The sequence below is a fragment of the Malassezia japonica genome, chromosome 3, assembly GCF_029542785.1.
Source record: "Malassezia japonica chromosome 3, complete sequence".
In the NCBI taxonomy this organism is placed as follows: Eukaryota; Fungi; Basidiomycota; class Malasseziomycetes; order Malasseziales; family Malasseziaceae; genus Malassezia; species Malassezia japonica.
Window position 1 is genome coordinate 348,590 of NC_083372.1, and position 17,475 is coordinate 366,064.

Below are 17,475 nucleotides of genomic sequence, written 5' to 3' on the forward strand. Positions count from 1 at the left end.
GACGCAACCTGCGACCGGGCGCACAGGGCCTTCCTCCACATTTTGTCAGCAGCCAGAGTGCTTGGGCAACTAGGGTCTACGAACGGCCGCGCTTGGAGCGCTTCTCTTTGTGCGAGTCCTCGTCACTCTCATCATTGTTAGCCTGCTCGCTGACGACCGCCATGTTGGTCCACAAGTTTTCTTCGTCCGCCTCCTCCTCTGTAGGCTCGCGATGAACCGTGAAGGAGGTCTTCTCGGCAGCCATCGCAATAGCGTTCTCGACACCCGTAAAGTACGAGCAGAGTGTATTGCCACGGCGGCGCTGGCCATTGGAGTAGGGAGTGCCAATATCAAAGAGGCGAACGAGGCGATCAAGGGAGGCGCCGAGAAGGAAGGTTTTCCGCTCCTTTTCCTCCTGCACGGAGAGAACCAGCAGACTGGAAATCGTGCCTGTGATATCTGGGTTAGATGCATAGACATACCTTTGTACTGGAACAAGACACGGCCCGCCTTGAAATCCACCGCATAGAGGTTCCGGGCCGAGTCACCCACAAACAGGAGGTTGTCTTTCAGCGAGGGGGTAAGAACGCGGATCGCGCCTTGGTTCTTGGTAGCGATCTGCCACTCATGTACGTGGCGCGCATTCTTTTTGCCCGGCTCATAAACGCGGATCACGCCATCTTTCGTGCCCACGACCACAGAGGCCATCAGTGTACCGGATTCTGTCTCGTCCGACGAAGGCACAAAGGCGATGGAACGGATTAGAGGGTGTCGAGGGAGCGACAGGGCATCGTTGGGGAGGTTCTTGGCACGCCAGATTTCGCCAAACAACAGGTCACGCTGCTTACTTGCATTGGACGAGGCAGGACGGCGCTTCTTGCCAGAGACAATCTCGGCACTCGTCTCGTCCTCGCCCGTTTCCTGCTGCGCAGGATCTTCGCCTTTGCGACACGCTTCCAGCGTCTTGGGAAGACTCCATACAGAGAGAGGAACCTGTTCACCACCGTACGCAAAGTACTGCGGAGCATCCGTGTCAGGGTAAAAAGCCACTTGGTGCAGAGGAGCACGCACGTTCCATTTGAGAGAAATTTGATCAAGCTGCTCCTCACTTGCTTTATCCAGAAATGTCACACTTTCAGGGGACTCGTCATCCTCAGTCACCCGAATATGGAAGCTTGACAGAGGGGTATAACGGAACGCGCCACCAGAAGTACAGCTCAGAACACCTCTGTTCAACGTCAGCATCTGCATTCAAGGCGAATACATACCCTTCAGTTATTTTAAGCCCAACCCAGCGCTCAGCACCGACGCGCATGCGGTCCTCACGAATAGTACACAACAGCCGAGCACCATGTGGTTCGGCCACAGACTCCTCGCCAGCCGCAGATTCACGGCCGGGAGGAAGGATCACATCCACAACACCACTTTTGCGGCTCATAGCGATCTACTCCGTGTTAGTCACCTGCTATTGTCCTTCAAATACATACCACAGGCCACTTGGATCCATCCACGAGAGTCAGAATACCGTATGCAAGCTCCTGGCATGCTACAGCAGCACCATACCGGCAGCCGGGTATATCCACTTGCTCATACCTCTGAGACTTGGTATACAGAGTTTTGAGGCGGCCAGTGGAATCACCAACAAACACCCTAGCCTCAGGGACGTCGGCAGGTACGTTGCCCTCTGCCATATTCAGATGTGGGTGGAGGCAAAGCAAAATCTTCGAGCCCTGCTGCTTGTCAACGTAAGCAAAAGAAGGCTGAGCAGGACTGGCTCAACGAAAGCATATTTAGACAATACTTATTTAATATAACATATAATTACTATTATCATAACGAGAACATTATATACAAAACAAAACAAAACAAATAGGAAACTAAATAACTATATTTTCCAACATTTTATTATTATTATAATAATAACATACTCCAAATCTAAACCAATCCACACATTTAATATCTAGTATATAACATTTCAACATAGATAGCCATTTGATTCAATATAAAATATTTAATGAATATTTGTTAAATTTAATTCATATTATACATATTGTTTGTTTAACAATAAATAATATTTATGTGTATCAATTAAATATATCAGTTAGTTATTCAATTATATATTTTAATTGTCGGATTATTATTAGACAACCTATTTTATGTTCAATGGAACTCGCGTATGTTGAAATAATATAAATAAAATGCTATATTGAATTGAATATGCTTCAATTTAACATTTTTGTAGGGGTATTGTCCCATGGTTGGGTCAGCCCTGGAAGTTGGCGCTGGCAGGTCCGATTTGGTGCAGCTGCCACGCGAGCATCCCTCGATTTATGTCACTGGGCTGCCGCCGAGCTCTTCGTTTGCTTGCCCCCTTGCGAGTACGAGGCACCGTACCTTTGACTCCTGCTTACTTGCGTCTGTCCAACACTCGTGCGTGGACTGGCATTCCCTTTGTACCTCGCACCTATCGTACACTTGCGACCAAGTCGTCTGTTTCGGTCTCCGCTATGGGCGCTGTGAACAATGGGGTGGTACCAACCGCCGAGATTGTAAAGAAATTGCGCAGCCTTATGAAGGAGAAAAATATCGATGCGTACATCGTCCCATCGGAGGATGAGCATGCGAGCGAGTATCCTGCCGATTCTGATCTCCTGCGTGGCTACGTCACCGGCTTCAATGGTTCGGCTGGATGTGCCCTGATTACCCAGAACGAAGCGCTGCTTTTTACAGACGGTCGCTACTTTTTGCAGGCCTCGCAGCAGCTTGAACCTGGTGTTTGGACGCTGATGCGCATGGGTGAGCCGGATGTCCCTACTTGGCAAGAATGGCTCACGCAATCCCTGTCGAGCGGGGCGCGCGTCGGTGTCGACCCCAAGGTGATTGGCGTGGAAGAGGCGCAAAAGCTGATCGAGGACCTCCAACTCTTGGATATCTCCTTCGTGGCGCTGCCCGAGAACCTGGTTGCTGCGGTGTGGGAGGGCCGCCCCGAGCGTCCCCAGAAGCCTATCACATCGCTCCCCGACTCGCTCACTGGCAAGTCGTTTGACAAGAAGATCCAGGAGCTGCGCAAGGATATGCAGCAAAGAGGAGCCTATGGATTTGTGGCTACGATGCTGGACGAAGTTGCATGGCTTTTCAACCTGCGCGGCACCGACGTGCCGTACAACCCCGTGTTCTTCACCTTTGCTATTGTAACGCTCGACCGTACCGTACTCTATGTGAACGAAGCTCAGCTCACTGACGATGTTCGCCAGCATCTCGGTACGAGTGTCGTACTCCGCCCCTATGGCGAGTTTTACAACGACTTGCGTGCGATGGAACAACAGCTGCAGCCTGGCCAGAAGCTCTTAATTGGCAAGCGTGCATCTTACGCTGTGTTCCAGGCGCTTGGTACGGAACGTACGCTCGTTGACCGCTCGCTGGTGGTCGACAGCAAGAGTGTGAAGAACGTGGTCGAGCTGGACGGTTTCCGGGAGGCGCACCTTCGTGATGGCGCTGCGCTCGCGTCCTACTTTGCCTGGCTCGAGGAGGCACTTGCCAATGGCGAAAAGGTGTCAGAGACCGAGGGAGCCAACAAGCTTACCGAATTCCGTCAGAAGCAGGAGGACTTCCAGGGCCTTAGCTTCACCACCATCTCGTCCACTGGCCCGAATGGTGCCATTATTCATTACTCGCCACCCGAAGAGGGCAGCCCCTACATTGAGCGCGATGCGTTGTATTTGTGCGACAGTGGTGCTCACTTCCCCTTTGGTACCACGGATGTTACGCGTACGCTGCACTTTGGCACCCCCACTAGCTATCAGCGCCGCTGCTTCACCCGTGTGCTCCAGGGACACATTGCGATCGATCGCTTGATTTTCCCGTACAACACGACGGGCTATGTGATCGATGCCCTGGCGCGTGCGCCGGCTTGGCGCGACCATCTCGAGTACCGTCACGGTACTGGCCACGGCGTTGGCCACTTTTTGAATGTACACGAACCTCCGATGGGCATCGGCACGCGTCTCACGTTTAATGACACGGGTCTCAAGCCCGGTATGGTAATCAGCAATGAGCCAGGCTACTACCTCGATGGTGAATGGGGTATTCGTATTGAAAACTTGGTTATGTACGTCGTGTTTTCTCACCCAGTGTCCAGCCGCACCTGCTTCCGTCGGGTGTGTCGGAGCCGCCGACGAGCAAAGGATTCCTTCGTTTCGAGCACATCACCATGTGCCCGATCCAAACCTCGCTCATTGATGCGAGCCTGCTTACGAGTGACGAGCGCGCTTGGGTCAACTCGTACCACGATGAGGTGCTCACCAAGCTCCGCCCTATCCTTGAGAAGCAGGGCGACGCTCGCGCGCTCAAGTGGCTCGAAAAAGAATGCACCGCGCGTGTGTAAGTAGATCATGAAATCGAAATCAACGCGGCACGTCCTGTTGCACGACTGTCGCTGTACGTCCTTCACTTCGCGTACCCAGCGCAGTCGAAACGCGACCTAGAAGCGAGGAAAAGGCGCCCGTGCGACGCGGTTGCGCCTCGGCGACCGGTGCCGGGGCAGCCGCTGGTTCCGACATAGGCACGGCACCTAACCGTGCGCGGTGCTGTACCGTGCCGAAATCCCACATGCCCGTGTTGCGCTCGGGATACACGTCCGACTTGGCCGGGGACACATCGCCTTCGGTCGCCTGAGCAACCCTTCGAGCGACCAAAGGCGCGAGCGTCGATGTAGGCGCCGCACTGCGAATGAGCTTGTGCTTTAGCAACACGGCAGCGCTGGGACGCTGCTGAGGATCGCGTGTAAGGCACAGATTAACAAACTGTTGGAGAGGCTTGGGGTAGGTCGGGCCAAGCGTCGGCGGAGGGTTCCGAGGGATCAAATGCAAGACCTTCATCGGGTGCAGATTCGCATAAGGCGGATCACCTTCTGCGAGCTCAATCGCTGTGATCCCCACGCTCCAAATATCCGCCTTGGAATCGTATCCACTCTGCTTCACGACTTCCGGCGACATCCAGTACGGCGTGCCGACAAATGCACTGTCCTTTCGTGACGCCATGGTAAGCTGGCCCGCGACGCCAAAGTCGGCAAGCTTGACGCTGCCGTCATGGCACAGCAGGATATTAGCAGCTTTGATATCACGGTGCAGCTTATTGTCGCTGTGCAGGTATACCAACGCGTGAAGCACTCCACGGAGCACAGGAGCAATGTGCTCGGTGCGCAAGAGCCCCGCATCGAGCATATCCGCACAGCTGCCCCCCGCGCAGTACTCCATTACAATGGAGAGCTGCGGTCCTTGCAAGAAGCTGTCATAGTAGGCCGTGATGTAAGGGTTATGTACCTGGCTCAGCACCGCGATTTCGCGCTGCACTGCGAGCAGTTCTTCGCCGGACAGCTCCAAATCAACCACCTTGATCGCGACAACCTGGCCATTGGTATTATCGCTACCGCGGAATACCTCGCTACATTAGTTGGTCCACGTACCCGTACGACCCTGACCCGATGCGCGCCTGTTTGGTATACCGTACTGCACCGTGCATGGTGGAACACAAATCACGTGGAACTCGTTACTTCATGGCTACATACGTACGAACGACGGGGCAGGCGGCGGGCGCGGGGACTGCGCCCAGAGCGGGCGCGAGGACCGTGCGCCAAAGTCATCAGAACGGAGGCGCAGATGGCGCGAGCTCTTGGCAGGGAGACTGGCTGTAAGAGCCTGCGTGTCCTGCCGACGCCGCGCGCTGCGCGGCTGGGGTGTCGGTGACATGTTGAGGGACTCGCCATAGCTAAAGCTCGATCCCAGGGACTTGGGCGTAACAGGGTACGCAGGCGATGCGGCTGGAGGCGTCGTGATACTGCCGCTGCGGTCGTGCGAGACGGGCAGCGGGGTTTCCAGCGTGCTGTACGACATGCTGCGGCGGTGTCCGCGCAAATCCGTTCGCGCTGCCCATGCCTTCTCCGGACTAGGCATCTTGCCATGGCGCACCGACCGACCGTCGTGTGTGAGTGCGGCCTCGTGGGCACGCGCATGCGGCACATCATGGCCCTCCGCACCGTGCTTTACGTCGTGCACAAACCGCGGCGGGGCCAGAGGACGTGCTTCCATTTCGGGATGCATGCGCATGGGCCGGGGATGCGAGCGCGGCGCTTCAAGCGGCAGAGGATCGTAGCCCCGGACCGGAATGTAGCTGTCGAGCGACTGGCGATCCGGGATCGACGAAGTAGACGCAAAGCGCGCGTGACGCGACGTCGACGGCGCCAACATGCGCCGTGACGGCGACTCGCCGCAGAGTCCCAGGTTCTGCGCGAGGGACGAGGCGATGTGTCCGTTCGGCAGGCGGCCCGCAGGGCTGCGGTGCCCATGCGACGGGAAGTGGAAGGTGTCGTCGCCCTGCGTCCGCATGCGCCGCCGCTTAAACGGCATGCGGAACTGCGCGGCCTGCTGCTCATGTTGTAGCAGAGCAGCCGACGGGTGGTTGTGCATGTCGCTTGTCGCACCGCCCGAGCGCTGCGGCGAGCCGAGCTGCGGGGACGACGCGACACGGTTCAGCCAGTCGCCTGCGCTTGCCGGCGTGCGCACCTTGGGCGTGGAAGGCGCGGCGCGGGGCGAAGACGCGACCGGCGAGGGCGGCATGGAGGATACTCGAAAGACGGGCGAGGCGCCTTGCCTGGAGGGCGACTCGAGCGCAAAGTCTGCGCCAAAGAGACCTTCATACAGGTCGCTCGAGCGCGGTGTCTCGGACGCGGCCTTGCGCTTGCGGCTGTTGGTCGGCGTCCGCGGCGCAGTCTGCACGATCGCGTGCGGTTCGGCGAGCGGGAGAGGTGTACCGAGCGTGTACTCGTTGGCTACGCGGTGATCGCGTGCAGTGTTGGAGAGACCAGCATGGAATGCGGCGGCTTCTAGGCGTTCTCGGAGACGATGGGCGTGCTGGGTCAGACTAGCGACGTACCTCTACGAGGCGGGGCGTGCCGAAAGTGTCCGCTTCGGGCTGCGAAATTCGAACCGCCGCCATGGTTGGCGCTGGCGGAGCTGCGTTGCTCTGTGGCGTGTTGAATGCGACGCTCAGCGCGTCGGACTATCACTAAGGCGCGCGTCTGTGGCGTACACCAAGAGGACACGCAGGCGGGACTTGAAGCTGCAGGGGCGGTCTGCCAGGAGTCTGCAGGTGGCCGGCGCGCAATTAAACCCGCGTCGCGTAGCGCGTCGGCCGGAAAATGCCAGGCGCCTCGTGGCGCATGCATGCGCAGAAGACGTCACTATTGGATTGGCACGCTTCCACCTGACAGGTGTGGGTTATGCACGATCAGCACGGGGCCCGCAGTGTTCAAGGGACCGTGTCTGGGGGCCGAGTCAGGTTGGGTGTTGTGCAGCAGGAACCAAAAGAAAGTTTGTAGTCTATGTAGCCAATCGTGTCGATCACGTTGAGGTAGTATGATATGCGTGTTTTCTTTGTGTACGAGATCGCTCGTAGCGAGTGCTGATGGGAAACCGCAGCAAAGAGGTCATAGGCGGCACGACGCGTCTCGGGCGCGTGTCGTGGCGCGTGCGTAGACGATAGACGATCCGCCCTTATTTTCTTGCATTCGCGGCATCTATCTACGATTCGCTACATTGTTGACCCTTTGTACCGTCTTGTATCGCCTGCAACGGCCCGCAGAGCCGCAGCGGAGTGCGACGCAAGCCACGCGCGCCCCCGCGGCGCCGCGATCGCGCGCGGTGCTCGCTTCGAATTCCGCGGAGATAATTCGGTCGCCACCGTAGCGGGGCTTAATAAGCGCGACCGTGCGCACCCTTCCACCCAAAAATGAACCCTACGTATCCGAGCCCCGACGCCGAGCCGCAGTCCCCCCCTCCCGGGATCGGCAACGCAGACAAGCTCACACCGAAAGAAGGTACGCACTCTTCCTAACGCAGCCGAGGTGCTCCGTGAAATCGGCACCAACGTATGGCGCGCACGTGTGGTGGGATTCCTTGCTGGCACCGCCGGCACCGTCTATGCGATTCGCCGTCGTAACCGCCCGACAAGCGCGCTGCGCACCTTTGCGCTTGCGTTCTTTGGTGGATTTGCAGGCTCGATGGTGTTTATTCCCATCGGCATCGGCATGAGCCGCAGTGCGATGCGCAGCATCGAGAATCCCCAGCACCTTGCCGGCGTGCTCAAGCAAAAGATGGAGGACCGCCGCCAGGGCGGCCCTCTTGGCTCCTCTCCGCCATTCGACGCCTCGTCGGAGAACGCGGGCGATGGCACCGGGCCGTGGACGAATACGCCGCGTGCCGACTGGGGCGATGCCCAAGCTCCTCCCGCGCGTGGCCCATGGGCAGCGACCGGCGACGGCGCGACGCGCGGTCCGTGGGCGTCGATGGGCAGCGGCCCTGCGCGTGGCTCGTGGAGCGACAAGCCGCAGGATGCACCGTCGCGAGGCCCCTGGACGCCCGGCCCGCCCATTGCGCGTGCGCCGCCCGCAGCGTCGCAGGACTGGTCGACGACCGAGTCGCTGGACAGCGCTGAGCCTGCGCAAGAAGCCCCTGCCGGAACCGGCCCCGGGACGCGGTGGGCGCAGCTGCGCCAGGACCGTACCGGCCAGCCGAGCACCTGGGAAGATATCCGGCAGCGCAGTGCGAAAGAGGCGATGGCGCAGCAGAGCCAGCAGCAAGCATCCCGTGCGCCCCCCGCCGAGCCCCGCGTCTCGGACTACGACCGGGCGGTTGAGGAGTACAACAAGGCGATGGAGCGCGAGCGCCAAGGCCTCGATGTCACGACCGGCTTTGCGGACGATGCGCAGATCCGCTGAAATAGATTTCGTAATGGCTACATGCTGGGTATCTGCACTAACGTGGCGCCTACGCTTTGGGGATCGGCGGCACGGGCGGGATATTCTGCCGCGTGCGGTGCTCGGGCATGCCTTCCGAGCTGCTCGCCGAGCTGTACGAGCAGTGCACCTTGTTGTCAAAGAAGAGCGCTGGTGCGCCGCCCGACGGCAGCGCAAGGCCCAGCCCAAGCGCCGCCGTCGACGGCTTGCGCTGCGGCCGAAGCACCTTGCTCGACTGCGCGCGGCGGAGCGTGCGCGCCTCGGACGGGTCCGAGAAGCCGGTGCGTGTGCCGAGCACGTTTGGTTTTGGCGGGCTGTGGCTCGGCGCAGGCCGCGTCTTGCTCGGCTTACGCACGTCGAGCTTGGGGCGTAACTGAGGCGCATTTTTGGGCTCCCGGAAAGCCATGGGCAGCGCGCTGGGCGCGAGCGGAAGCGACTGCGGCAGAGGCGGCGCAGGCGCATTGCTGCCCAGTACGCTGCGCTGCGCAGCGTCCGAAACGCCAAGCACCGGGCGCTCCTCGCCGAACGCTGCGATGGAGCGCGAGCGCGAGCGGCTCAAAGCGCGCTGCATGGTCGGACTCTGCATCAGCACATCGTCCTCTTGGTTCTCCTTGTCGGGTGACATGGGATGCGTGGCGTCGTCAAACTTGGAGAGCATCGCATAAGGCTGCTTCTCCGAGTGCGGCGCCGCATCGGTCGCGGTCCGCTCGTCGACCGACTCTTTGAGCGCGTGAATACGCTCCGACGCGCTCCGCACGCGGCGCCGTGAGCCCGAGGGTGTCCGCAGCCCATCGAGGCTACGCAGATGAGGCACCGACACTGTCCGCGGCGCGCGCTTGCGCGGCGAGCGCCGCCGGCTCGGAGGGCCGAGCAGATGCTGCTCCGAAATCGTCTCGGGGGCGTGGAAAAGGCCATAGAGACCGGCAATCGTCGCGCGCTTCACGAGATCCAGGCGAGGCTGGGGAAGGTGCCGGAAGAGCAGCTGCATGTCGCTCGGCTCGTAGTCGCGTTCCGATAACCCGAGCTGCTTGGGAGCGCTCACACCACGCGGCGTCGACACCATCAGCGTCGGCGGCGCAGGCGGCACCGGTTCGTCAGTCGACGCTTCCCACGTCAGACGCACCGGGCAGTCGTGCGCGTGGTAGCGCGGCTCGACGTTGGCTGCCGCTTTGCGCCAGCGCATCGCCGAGCGCGCAGCGCCACGGCCACAGCTACATACAGGCGGCTGAGGGCGCAGCGACTTGGTACTGCTGCGTCCCCGCAGAGTCTTTTGCAAGAGGTCTTGGCTCTTGGAGCGGCGTAGCGCGCGCGAGGGAGCTTTCGGCTCCTCGTCGCAGTGTACCACTGCATCCTCTTTCGAGACGACCGGCGCAGCAGGCGATGCGAGGAACGAAAGCGAGGCGGCGCCTGGAATGGCCGGCGCTGCTTTGGGCTCGGGCATGGGGGGCACGCCGCTGCGGTACGCGCGGCTTGCGTCCCAGATTACGCTGCGGCGGCGCGGGATGGAGCGCAGAGCGACTTCGCTCTTGCTGCTCTTGAGCACGCGCCGCTGCGGCGGGTCGTAGTGGACGTCAGGGTGGGCTGTGTCCTGTGCTTGGGAGGCCATCATGCCTTTCATCCATGCCTGGATGTCGGGGTATCCGTCGGGCTTTTGGCCCTCGTCCGGTAGTTCGTCCGCATCGTCAATGGACATCACCACCGGCGCTTTCGGCGCCGGAGTGACGATGCGGGTCTCCTTGTATCCCTCGCGTTCGAGGAGTTCTTGGAGGCTGTCGAAGCCGGTGGTGGGGGTGGTGTTGGAGCGCAAGGGCGGCGCACGCCCAAGACCGAGTCCGGCGTGCGAGTGCCCTGGTGGTGTCATCTGCATAGCTTCCATCCTGCGGGCGTGGCCCTCAGCAGCGCCACAGGCGCAATGTCGAAGCGTGATCCAAAACAACACTGGGGTAGCCACGCGAGCATCACGTGACCCAACTGACTCATTGATAACGGCGTATCAGTGGGGAAGCTTGGCGAGAAACCGTCATGCGTAACGTTCTTGCTAGGACCCTGCGCCGGAGCATCCCGAGCGTGCGTGCGTGCGCAAACGCACGCTGCCTGCACCAATCTCATGCTGTGCGTTCCGCAAACGCTGGATTGCGTGAAATGGCCGACGATCGTGTACGTGTGCGCACTGACCCAGGAAACGATCACGCGCCTGCTTTACTCGCTCGCATCCCGCAAGGAGGTCGAGAGATACCTGCGCATCTTTAGCACGGCCAACAAGTTTGCCGTGCTCAAGGTGGGAGGCGCGATCTTGACGAATGAGCTCGACGATCTTGCATTGAGTCTAAGCTTTTTGCACCGCGTCGGCCTCTACCCGGTCGTCCTGCACGGCGCCGGTCCGCAGCTAAACGAGATTCTGGAGAAGGAGGGTGTCGAGCCCGACTACTCGGATGGCATCCGCATCACCGATGCCTCGACACTGCGCGTCGCCCGCCGCGTGTTCCTCGAGGAGAACCAGCGCCTGGTCGAGAAGCTCGAGTCACTGGGAAGCCGTGCACGGCCCATTCCCCTTGGCGTCTTTACCGCCTCGTACCTCGACCGCGAAAAGTACGGTTTGGTCGGCAAAATTGATCGCGTGGACAAGGAGCCGATCGAGAGCGCGATCCGTGCGGGCTGCCTGCCGATCCTCACGAGTCTCGCCTTGACCGAGGACGGCCAGATCCTTAACGTGAATGCAGACGTGGCCGCGAGCGAGCTCTCCAAGGTGCTCGAGCCGATGAAGATTGTCTACCTCAACGAAAAGGGCGGTCTTGTGCACGGCAAGACGGGCGAGCTGATCGAGGCGATCAACCTCGACGAGGAGTACGACGGCCTGATGAAGGAGGAGTGGGTCAAGTTCGGCACCAAGCTCAAGCTGCGTGAGATGAAGGAGCTGCTCGACCACCTGCCTCGCTCCTCGTCCGTGGCAATCATCTCGGTGGACCAGCTCCAGAAGGAGCTCTTTACCGACAGCGGTGCGGGCACGCTCATCCGCCGCGGCTACAAGCTCTTCAAGAGCCACTCGATCGAGGAGATCGGCGCAGAGCGTCTGCGCACCGTCCTCCGCGAGCACGATGATGACGTGCGCGAGAACCGCAAGAGCGTCGCACAGATCTTCTCCGAGCTCTCGCGCCACCCGTACACGATTTACGGCGATGAGGCGCTGGAGTGTGTCGCGTTCGTGTCGCACCCCCCGGGTGAGGTCCCGATTCTTTCGCGCATGGTCACTTCGCGCAACGCGGTGATGAACAACATTGTCGACAACATCTGGAGCATGATCCGCAAGGACCACAAGCGCCTCGTCTGGACGGCCCGTGCCGACGACGAGAACCGCGCGTGGCACTTTGAGCACGCCGACGGCAGCTTCACGCGCGACCGCCGCAGCCTCTTTTACTACGGCATCCAGGACGTGGGCGAGGTCGAAAAGGTGATGCGTCACCTCGAAGACAACAACCGCGTCGAGCGCGCCTACCTCCCCCTGAACGCCCGCAAGGTGGCGCCTTCGCGCGGCTTTGCGACGCTCGCCGCGTCGCACACGCGCCCGCAGATCGCTACGGCCGCGCACGAGCTGCTCGCCACGCGCCGCACCTATGCGACGAGCGCGGTGCCGAAGCGTGTCGCGCTGATCGGTGCGCGTGGCTACACTGGCCGCTCGCTCGTGCAGCTCATCAACGAGCACCCCAGCCTCGAGCTGTCGCACGTCAGCTCTCGCGAGCTCGCGGGCCTCCCCCTTGAGGAGTACACCAAGGGCGAGGTGTCCTACTCCAACATCTCGCTCGAGGACCTGAAGAAGCTCGAAAAAGGCCACGGCGACGTCGCGCCGCCGGACGCCTATGTGATGGCGCTCCCCAACGGCGTGTGCAAGCCGTTTGTGGACGCTGTCCGTGAGGGCGGCGCCGGCAAGCCCAAAGGCCACGGCGTGATTGTGGACCTGAGCGCCGACCACCGCTTTGACTCCGAGTGGACGTACGGACTTCCTGGTGCGTATGCGGCCTAGCCGTGCCACAGCGCCCCATAGGCTGCTGTAGCGCGCGCAACGATGAATGGGCTAATACAGAGCTGTACAACCGCGAGGCGGTGCGCAGTGCCAAGCTGATTTCGAACCCTGGCTGCTATGCGACAAATACGCAAATGCTTCTTGCGCCGCTCCTTCCTTTTATTGACCCTGCGCAGGCGCCCACCGTCTTCGGCATCTCGGGCTACAGCGGCGCCGGAACGCAGTCGTCCGGCAAGCGCGCTCCGGGCGAGCGTCCCGTGACGCTGCCCAAGATCACGCCCGAGTCGCTGAGCGGCGGTGTCCGTCCCTACGCATTGACTGACCACATCCACGAGCGCGAGGCCCGCCACCACCTCGCGACGCTCGGCGAAGGCGAGGTGAAGGTCGCCTTTACGCCGTCTGTCGCTCCGTGGTTCCAGGGTATTATTTCTACGGCGAGCATCCCCCTCAAGTCCAAGCTCACTGCGAAGCAGGTCAAGGAACTCTTTGAGAAAAAATACGGCGCGGAGCCGTTGGTCGAAATCAAGAGCGCCGTGCCCGAAATTAGCGACATTGTGCTGCGCCACGGCTTCAAGGTCGGCGGCTTCCAAGTCCAGTCGGAGGGCGAGCGCGTGGTGATTGTCGGCGTGATCGACAACCTGCTCAAGGGCGCTGCTACCCAGTGCCTGCAGAACCTCAACCTCGCGCTCGGCTACGACGAGCGGGCCGGCATCCCTACCGCCTAGTGCCTTCCCCGCACGTCGGCGTTGCGCGGGGGCATATTACATAATCATGGCACCGGTCCCTACGTAAACAGAATGCACGCTGCAACGTGGAGCCCGAAGTAGTTCCTGAACGATGTCGTACGGGCACTCTGCATTTGTGCCGCCGCAGCACATGTCGAACGATGCATACCGCTACTCACAGCCTCCGTCCTCGTCGCCACAGTGGATGGAGAATGTGAAGGAGTACTCGTCGCAGGCCGAGGACCTGATCGATGCGTGGTCGCAGCCGATCAAGCCGTACCTCCCTGCGCTCGGCCGCTTCTTGATTGTGGTGACCTTTTTGGAGGACGCCATGCGTATTCTGACGCAGTGGGGTGACCAGACGACCTATCTGAACCGCTACCGCGGCATCCCGCTCTTCCTCACGCACGCCTTCCTCTTGCTGAACGTGCTGGTGATGACCGCCGCATCGATCATGGTGATCATCCGCCGCTTCCCCGAGATCAGCGTCGCATCGCTGCTGGGTGTGATTGTGCTGCAGGGACTTGGATACGGCCTGATTACCGACTTTAACTTCTTCCTGCGCAACCTGTCCGTGGTCGGCGGTTTGCTCATGGTGCTGTCCGACTCCTTTGCGAACCAGCGCAAGAACCTGTTTGCAGGCCTGCCGAACGTCAGCGAGACGGACCGCAAGATCTACTTCCAGCTCGCGGGCCGTGTCCTGCTCATCTTTCTCTTTATCGGCTTCGTGTTCCAGGGTGAGTGGAGCTTCTTCCGCGCCGCCGTGTCGGTGCTCGGCTTTGGCGCGTGCATCATGGTTGCGGTCGGCTTCAAGGCGCGCTGGAGCGCCATGTTCCTGGTGCTGCTGCTGAGTGTGCTCAACATCGCGGTGAACAACTTCTGGACCGTGCACTCGGCGCACCCCCAGCGCGACTTTTTGCGCTACGACTTTTTCCAGACGCTGTCCATTGTCGGTGGCCTGCTGCTGCTGGTCAACATGGGCCCGGGTGGGCTCTCGATGGACGAGCGCAAAAAGGTTACTTAATGGTCGGGATGCCCATGCGTTGAAATGTAGTGCTTGCACGTACATGTAGCTATAAATCCAGCTGGGAGGAGATGCGATACAAGCATAGAAAGAATGGATCAGGCGGACGGCACCCTGCGCGTGCCGTCCGGCTGGATACCGCACCGCTCGACCAGCGCCTTCCAGTAGACGTCAAAGTCGAACTGATAAGGATAAGCTCCGCCGGGGAACTGGTCGTCAAGCTGATTGCTCTCGATGAACTCGGTCATGTCGGGGCAGTTGAAGCGGATCTTGTCCTTGGTCACCGGGTCCAAGAAGGGCGAGAGCGCAGAAAAGAAGGCCGAGATGAACTTGGGCATATGGCACACAAACGCGCGGCCGAGACGCTCGACGTAGTGCGTCTGGAGGATGTGCGCGACGTGGCGCGCAGTCCCGAGCGACGGCATGGTCGACAGGTTTGTCCCGTTAAAGTCGACGACGATCGTGAGCGTCTCCTGGCCCGGCGGCATGAGGTTGATGCCGCGCTCCAAGCTCCAGACCATGTAGCGGATCTGGCGGGGACTCGTCTTGGTGTTCTCGCGGCCGGGGCGCAGATAGAGGATCGGGCGTGCCTCGCGATCAAAGCCACAGAGGATATGCTTGCCCGTCTCCGCCTCCGGCGCAACCTCGTCCGGCGGGATAATCTCCGGCTTAAAGTCTCGGCGCCATTCGAGCGTGTCGAGGATCCGGCGCTTGGACGCCTTGAGGTCGCCACGCGTCGCACGCAGGTAGCGCTTGTACAGCACGGGGTTCGCGAGCCACTGCTCCTCGTACGGCAGGTACGCCTCGGGGCAGGGGTGCTGCGCAATGTAGTCGAGGACGTGCTGCTGCAGCTCCTGGAGCTTTTCCTCGTCGCCCTCTTTCAGCTCCGGCTGCGGCCCCGGCTTGGCGCCGGGCGGAGGGGTGAGAATGACCTCTGTCGTCCGAGGCCCCTCGTTCGCCTTCTCCTTCTGGGCACGATTAAACAAGAAGGACATCAGGAGGAAAGGTACCAGCTCCCTCCTACCCCCGACGTGGCCCGACCTCCACCACAAAAAAAAAGGTCCGCGGAGCTGCGCTCTAATTCATCTATACTTTCGAAGCGGTCTGTAGTGCGCGCAGCGCATAGTAGCGCACGTCCGGGTCGCGATCGTCGCTCAGCACCTGGAGCGCAGGCGTGATCTTCTCTTTAATGTTACGCTGGCCCTCTGGCGAGGACTCGAGCTCGGTGGAGAGCACCTCGAACGCCTTGGCGACGTTGAAGCGGATGTTCGGCACGGGGTCCTGCACCATGGGCAGGATCGTGGTCAGGACGCTCGTCACAATCGTATCCGTATCGAGCGACGGCGCCATGGTCGTCACCGCAAAGATGGTCGTCATCCGGTACAGGTAGTTGGGGTGCGAGCCCATCTGGAGGACCTTGGGAATGATGGAGGTGCGCGCCCATTCCACGCCAAAGACCTCGGTGAGCTTCTTGAGATTGACGGTGGCCGCCTCGCGGATGGAAAAGACGGTGTCGCCGAGCCAGCTCATACACAAGCTGCTCAGCTGTTCGTTGAAGAATTGCACACCGAGCTGGTGCGCCAGCAGCGGGATGTTTTCAATAATCGCCTGGCGCACGCGCCACTGCTTATCTTCGGCGAGCTCCATAATCGCAGGCAGGAGCGACTGCGACAAGAGGTCGATCCCAATCACCTCGTTCACCTGCTCCAGACGCGAGATAATGTTCAGCCGCACATCCGGGAACTCGTCCTTGAGCAGCTGGAGGAAGAGGGGCAGGAGGTGCTCGGTCGTCGCCTCCTTGCCGAGCAGCGGCGCCAGCGCGCTGATCTGCGCGGCGAGCGCACCACGCACATGCTGCGACGGGTCGTCCGCGAGCTCCTTGACGACCGGGAGCAGGCGCTCGAGGATCGTCTGCTGGTCCATGAGCTTGGCGAGGCCCGGCGTCTGGCTCGCGGCGGCCGTGCGCACCTCGGCCTCCGCGTCGCGCATGAGGTTAACGTAGGCAGGAACGAGGTCCTCCTGCACCACCTTTTCGTTCACCGCCGACGCGAGCTTGACAAAGTGGTCGGCGGCCATGTAGCGCACGCGCCAGCTCTTGTCCTGGAAGGCGCTGCGGATCGAGCTCAGAAGGAGCTGCTGCGTCTCGTTCTTGTCGAGGACTTCGGCGATCGCAACCAGGTCCTGCACGGTAAGCAGGCGCACCGAGTCCTGCTCGTCCGTCGAGAGGCGGCGGTATAGCGGGAGGATATCCGAAACCACCACGTCCTTGGACATGTGCTTGACCAGTGCGCTCATATCGCGCGCCACCGCACGGCGCACCATCGGCGTGTCGTCGTGGCACAGCATCGCAAACATCCCGAGCACTTCCGCGCGCATCGCAGGCGGCACACGGTCATAGACCGACGCAAAGAGCGACGCAGCGCTCGTCCGCGACGTGAACCAGTCGCCGTTCGACAGGCGCTTCAGCAGGGGGAGATAGGCATCCTGCACCTGCTTCTCGTTCATAATCTTGGCAATCTTGTTGATCGACTCGCACGCCTGCGTCAGCGAAGAAACGTACCTTTTCGCGCACGACCGTCTCCTCGACCGTCGCCAGGTTCTCCAGCGGGCCCAGGAGCAGGTGCGCGTACTGCGCACCGCCGAGGTACTCGGCAAAGTTCGCATCGAGCTCCTCGGCGAGCGCGAGCAGCACCTCGTCCTCGTCGTCAAGCGACTCGTGCAGGAAGGGGATCAGCTCGTCCCGCGCACGCTCGGGACCCAGCGCCAGCGCAATCGTCGAGATGCGGTGAATCGAGTTCAGGCGAAGTGTGACATCGTCTGATTTCAGCTCGTCAATCAAGATCGCAATCGGATACAGTTGCTCGTCGTCTTCCATCTTGCAACTGCCCTCGTGGTGGTCCGCGGCCGATCGCGACCTGCGCCGCCACCCGGTTGAAGA

The 17,475-nt window shown here is 60.7% G+C and overlaps 10 protein-coding genes across 10 annotated transcripts; 4 read left to right on the plus strand and 6 right to left on the minus strand.

Moving 5' to 3' along the window:
- Positions 1 to 76: 76 nt before the first annotated feature.
- Positions 77 to 1,670, minus strand: MJAP1_002027 (uncharacterized protein; the record flags this gene model as incomplete). The annotated part of the gene is made up of 4 exons (XM_060265971.1): positions 77 to 438; positions 462 to 1,028; positions 1,089 to 1,111; positions 1,627 to 1,670. The coding sequence occupies 4 exons, from the start codon at positions 1,668 to 1,670 to the stop codon at positions 77 to 79; spliced, it is 996 nt and encodes a 331-aa protein (XP_060121954.1).
- An 879-nt stretch (positions 1,671 to 2,549) lies between these two features.
- Positions 2,550 to 4,363, plus strand: MJAP1_002028 (Xaa-Pro aminopeptidase; the record flags this gene model as incomplete). The annotated part of the gene is made up of 2 exons (XM_060265972.1): positions 2,550 to 4,087; positions 4,111 to 4,363. 2 exons carry the CDS (start codon positions 2,550 to 2,552, stop codon positions 4,361 to 4,363), a joined length of 1,791 nt encoding a protein of 596 aa, XP_060121955.1.
- Positions 4,364 to 4,382: 19 nt separating this feature from the next.
- MJAP1_002029 (non-specific serine/threonine protein kinase) lies at positions 4,383 to 5,499 on the minus strand (the record flags this gene model as incomplete). Its single annotated transcript, XM_060265973.1, has 3 exons — positions 4,383 to 4,414; positions 4,550 to 5,421; positions 5,444 to 5,499. The coding sequence occupies 3 exons, from the start codon at positions 5,497 to 5,499 to the stop codon at positions 4,383 to 4,385; spliced, it is 960 nt and encodes a 319-aa protein (XP_060121956.1).
- A 38-nt stretch (positions 5,500 to 5,537) lies between these two features.
- Positions 5,538 to 6,972, minus strand: MJAP1_002030 (uncharacterized protein; the record flags this gene model as incomplete). The annotated part of the gene is made up of 2 exons (XM_060265974.1): positions 5,538 to 6,887; positions 6,910 to 6,972. 2 exons carry the CDS (start codon positions 6,970 to 6,972, stop codon positions 5,538 to 5,540), a joined length of 1,413 nt encoding a protein of 470 aa, XP_060121957.1.
- Positions 6,973 to 7,764: 792 nt separating this feature from the next.
- Positions 7,765 to 8,752, plus strand: MJAP1_002031 (uncharacterized protein; the record flags this gene model as incomplete). The annotated part of the gene is made up of 2 exons (XM_060265975.1): positions 7,765 to 7,852; positions 7,875 to 8,752. 2 exons carry the CDS (start codon positions 7,765 to 7,767, stop codon positions 8,750 to 8,752), a joined length of 966 nt encoding a protein of 321 aa, XP_060121958.1.
- Positions 8,753 to 8,801: 49 nt separating this feature from the next.
- MJAP1_002032 (uncharacterized protein) lies at positions 8,802 to 10,646 on the minus strand (the record flags this gene model as incomplete). Its single annotated transcript, XM_060265976.1, has 1 exon — positions 8,802 to 10,646. One exon carries the CDS (start codon positions 10,644 to 10,646, stop codon positions 8,802 to 8,804), a length of 1,845 nt encoding a protein of 614 aa, XP_060121959.1.
- A 266-nt stretch (positions 10,647 to 10,912) lies between these two features.
- On the plus strand, positions 10,913 to 13,513 carry MJAP1_002033 (uncharacterized protein; the record flags this gene model as incomplete). Its single annotated transcript, XM_060265977.1, has 3 exons — positions 10,913 to 10,927; positions 10,950 to 12,771; positions 12,849 to 13,513. 3 exons carry the CDS (start codon positions 10,913 to 10,915, stop codon positions 13,511 to 13,513), a joined length of 2,502 nt encoding a protein of 833 aa, XP_060121960.1.
- A 112-nt stretch (positions 13,514 to 13,625) lies between these two features.
- ERV29 (ER-derived vesicles protein erv29) lies at positions 13,626 to 14,537 on the plus strand (the record flags this gene model as incomplete). Its single annotated transcript, XM_060265978.1, has 1 exon — positions 13,626 to 14,537. One exon carries the CDS (start codon positions 13,626 to 13,628, stop codon positions 14,535 to 14,537), a length of 912 nt encoding a protein of 303 aa, XP_060121961.1.
- A 98-nt stretch (positions 14,538 to 14,635) lies between these two features.
- On the minus strand, positions 14,636 to 15,532 carry MJAP1_002035 (4-nitrophenylphosphatase; the record flags this gene model as incomplete). Its single annotated transcript, XM_060265979.1, has 1 exon — positions 14,636 to 15,532. The coding sequence occupies one exon, from the start codon at positions 15,530 to 15,532 to the stop codon at positions 14,636 to 14,638; it is 897 nt and encodes a 298-aa protein (XP_060121962.1).
- Positions 15,533 to 15,623: 91 nt separating this feature from the next.
- Positions 15,624 to 17,412, minus strand: paa1 (protein phosphatase regulatory subunit Paa1; the record flags this gene model as incomplete). Its single annotated transcript, XM_060265980.1, has 2 exons — positions 15,624 to 17,075; positions 17,098 to 17,412. The coding sequence occupies 2 exons, from the start codon at positions 17,410 to 17,412 to the stop codon at positions 15,624 to 15,626; spliced, it is 1,767 nt and encodes a 588-aa protein (XP_060121963.1).
- Between the last annotated feature and the right edge of the window lie 63 nt (positions 17,413 to 17,475).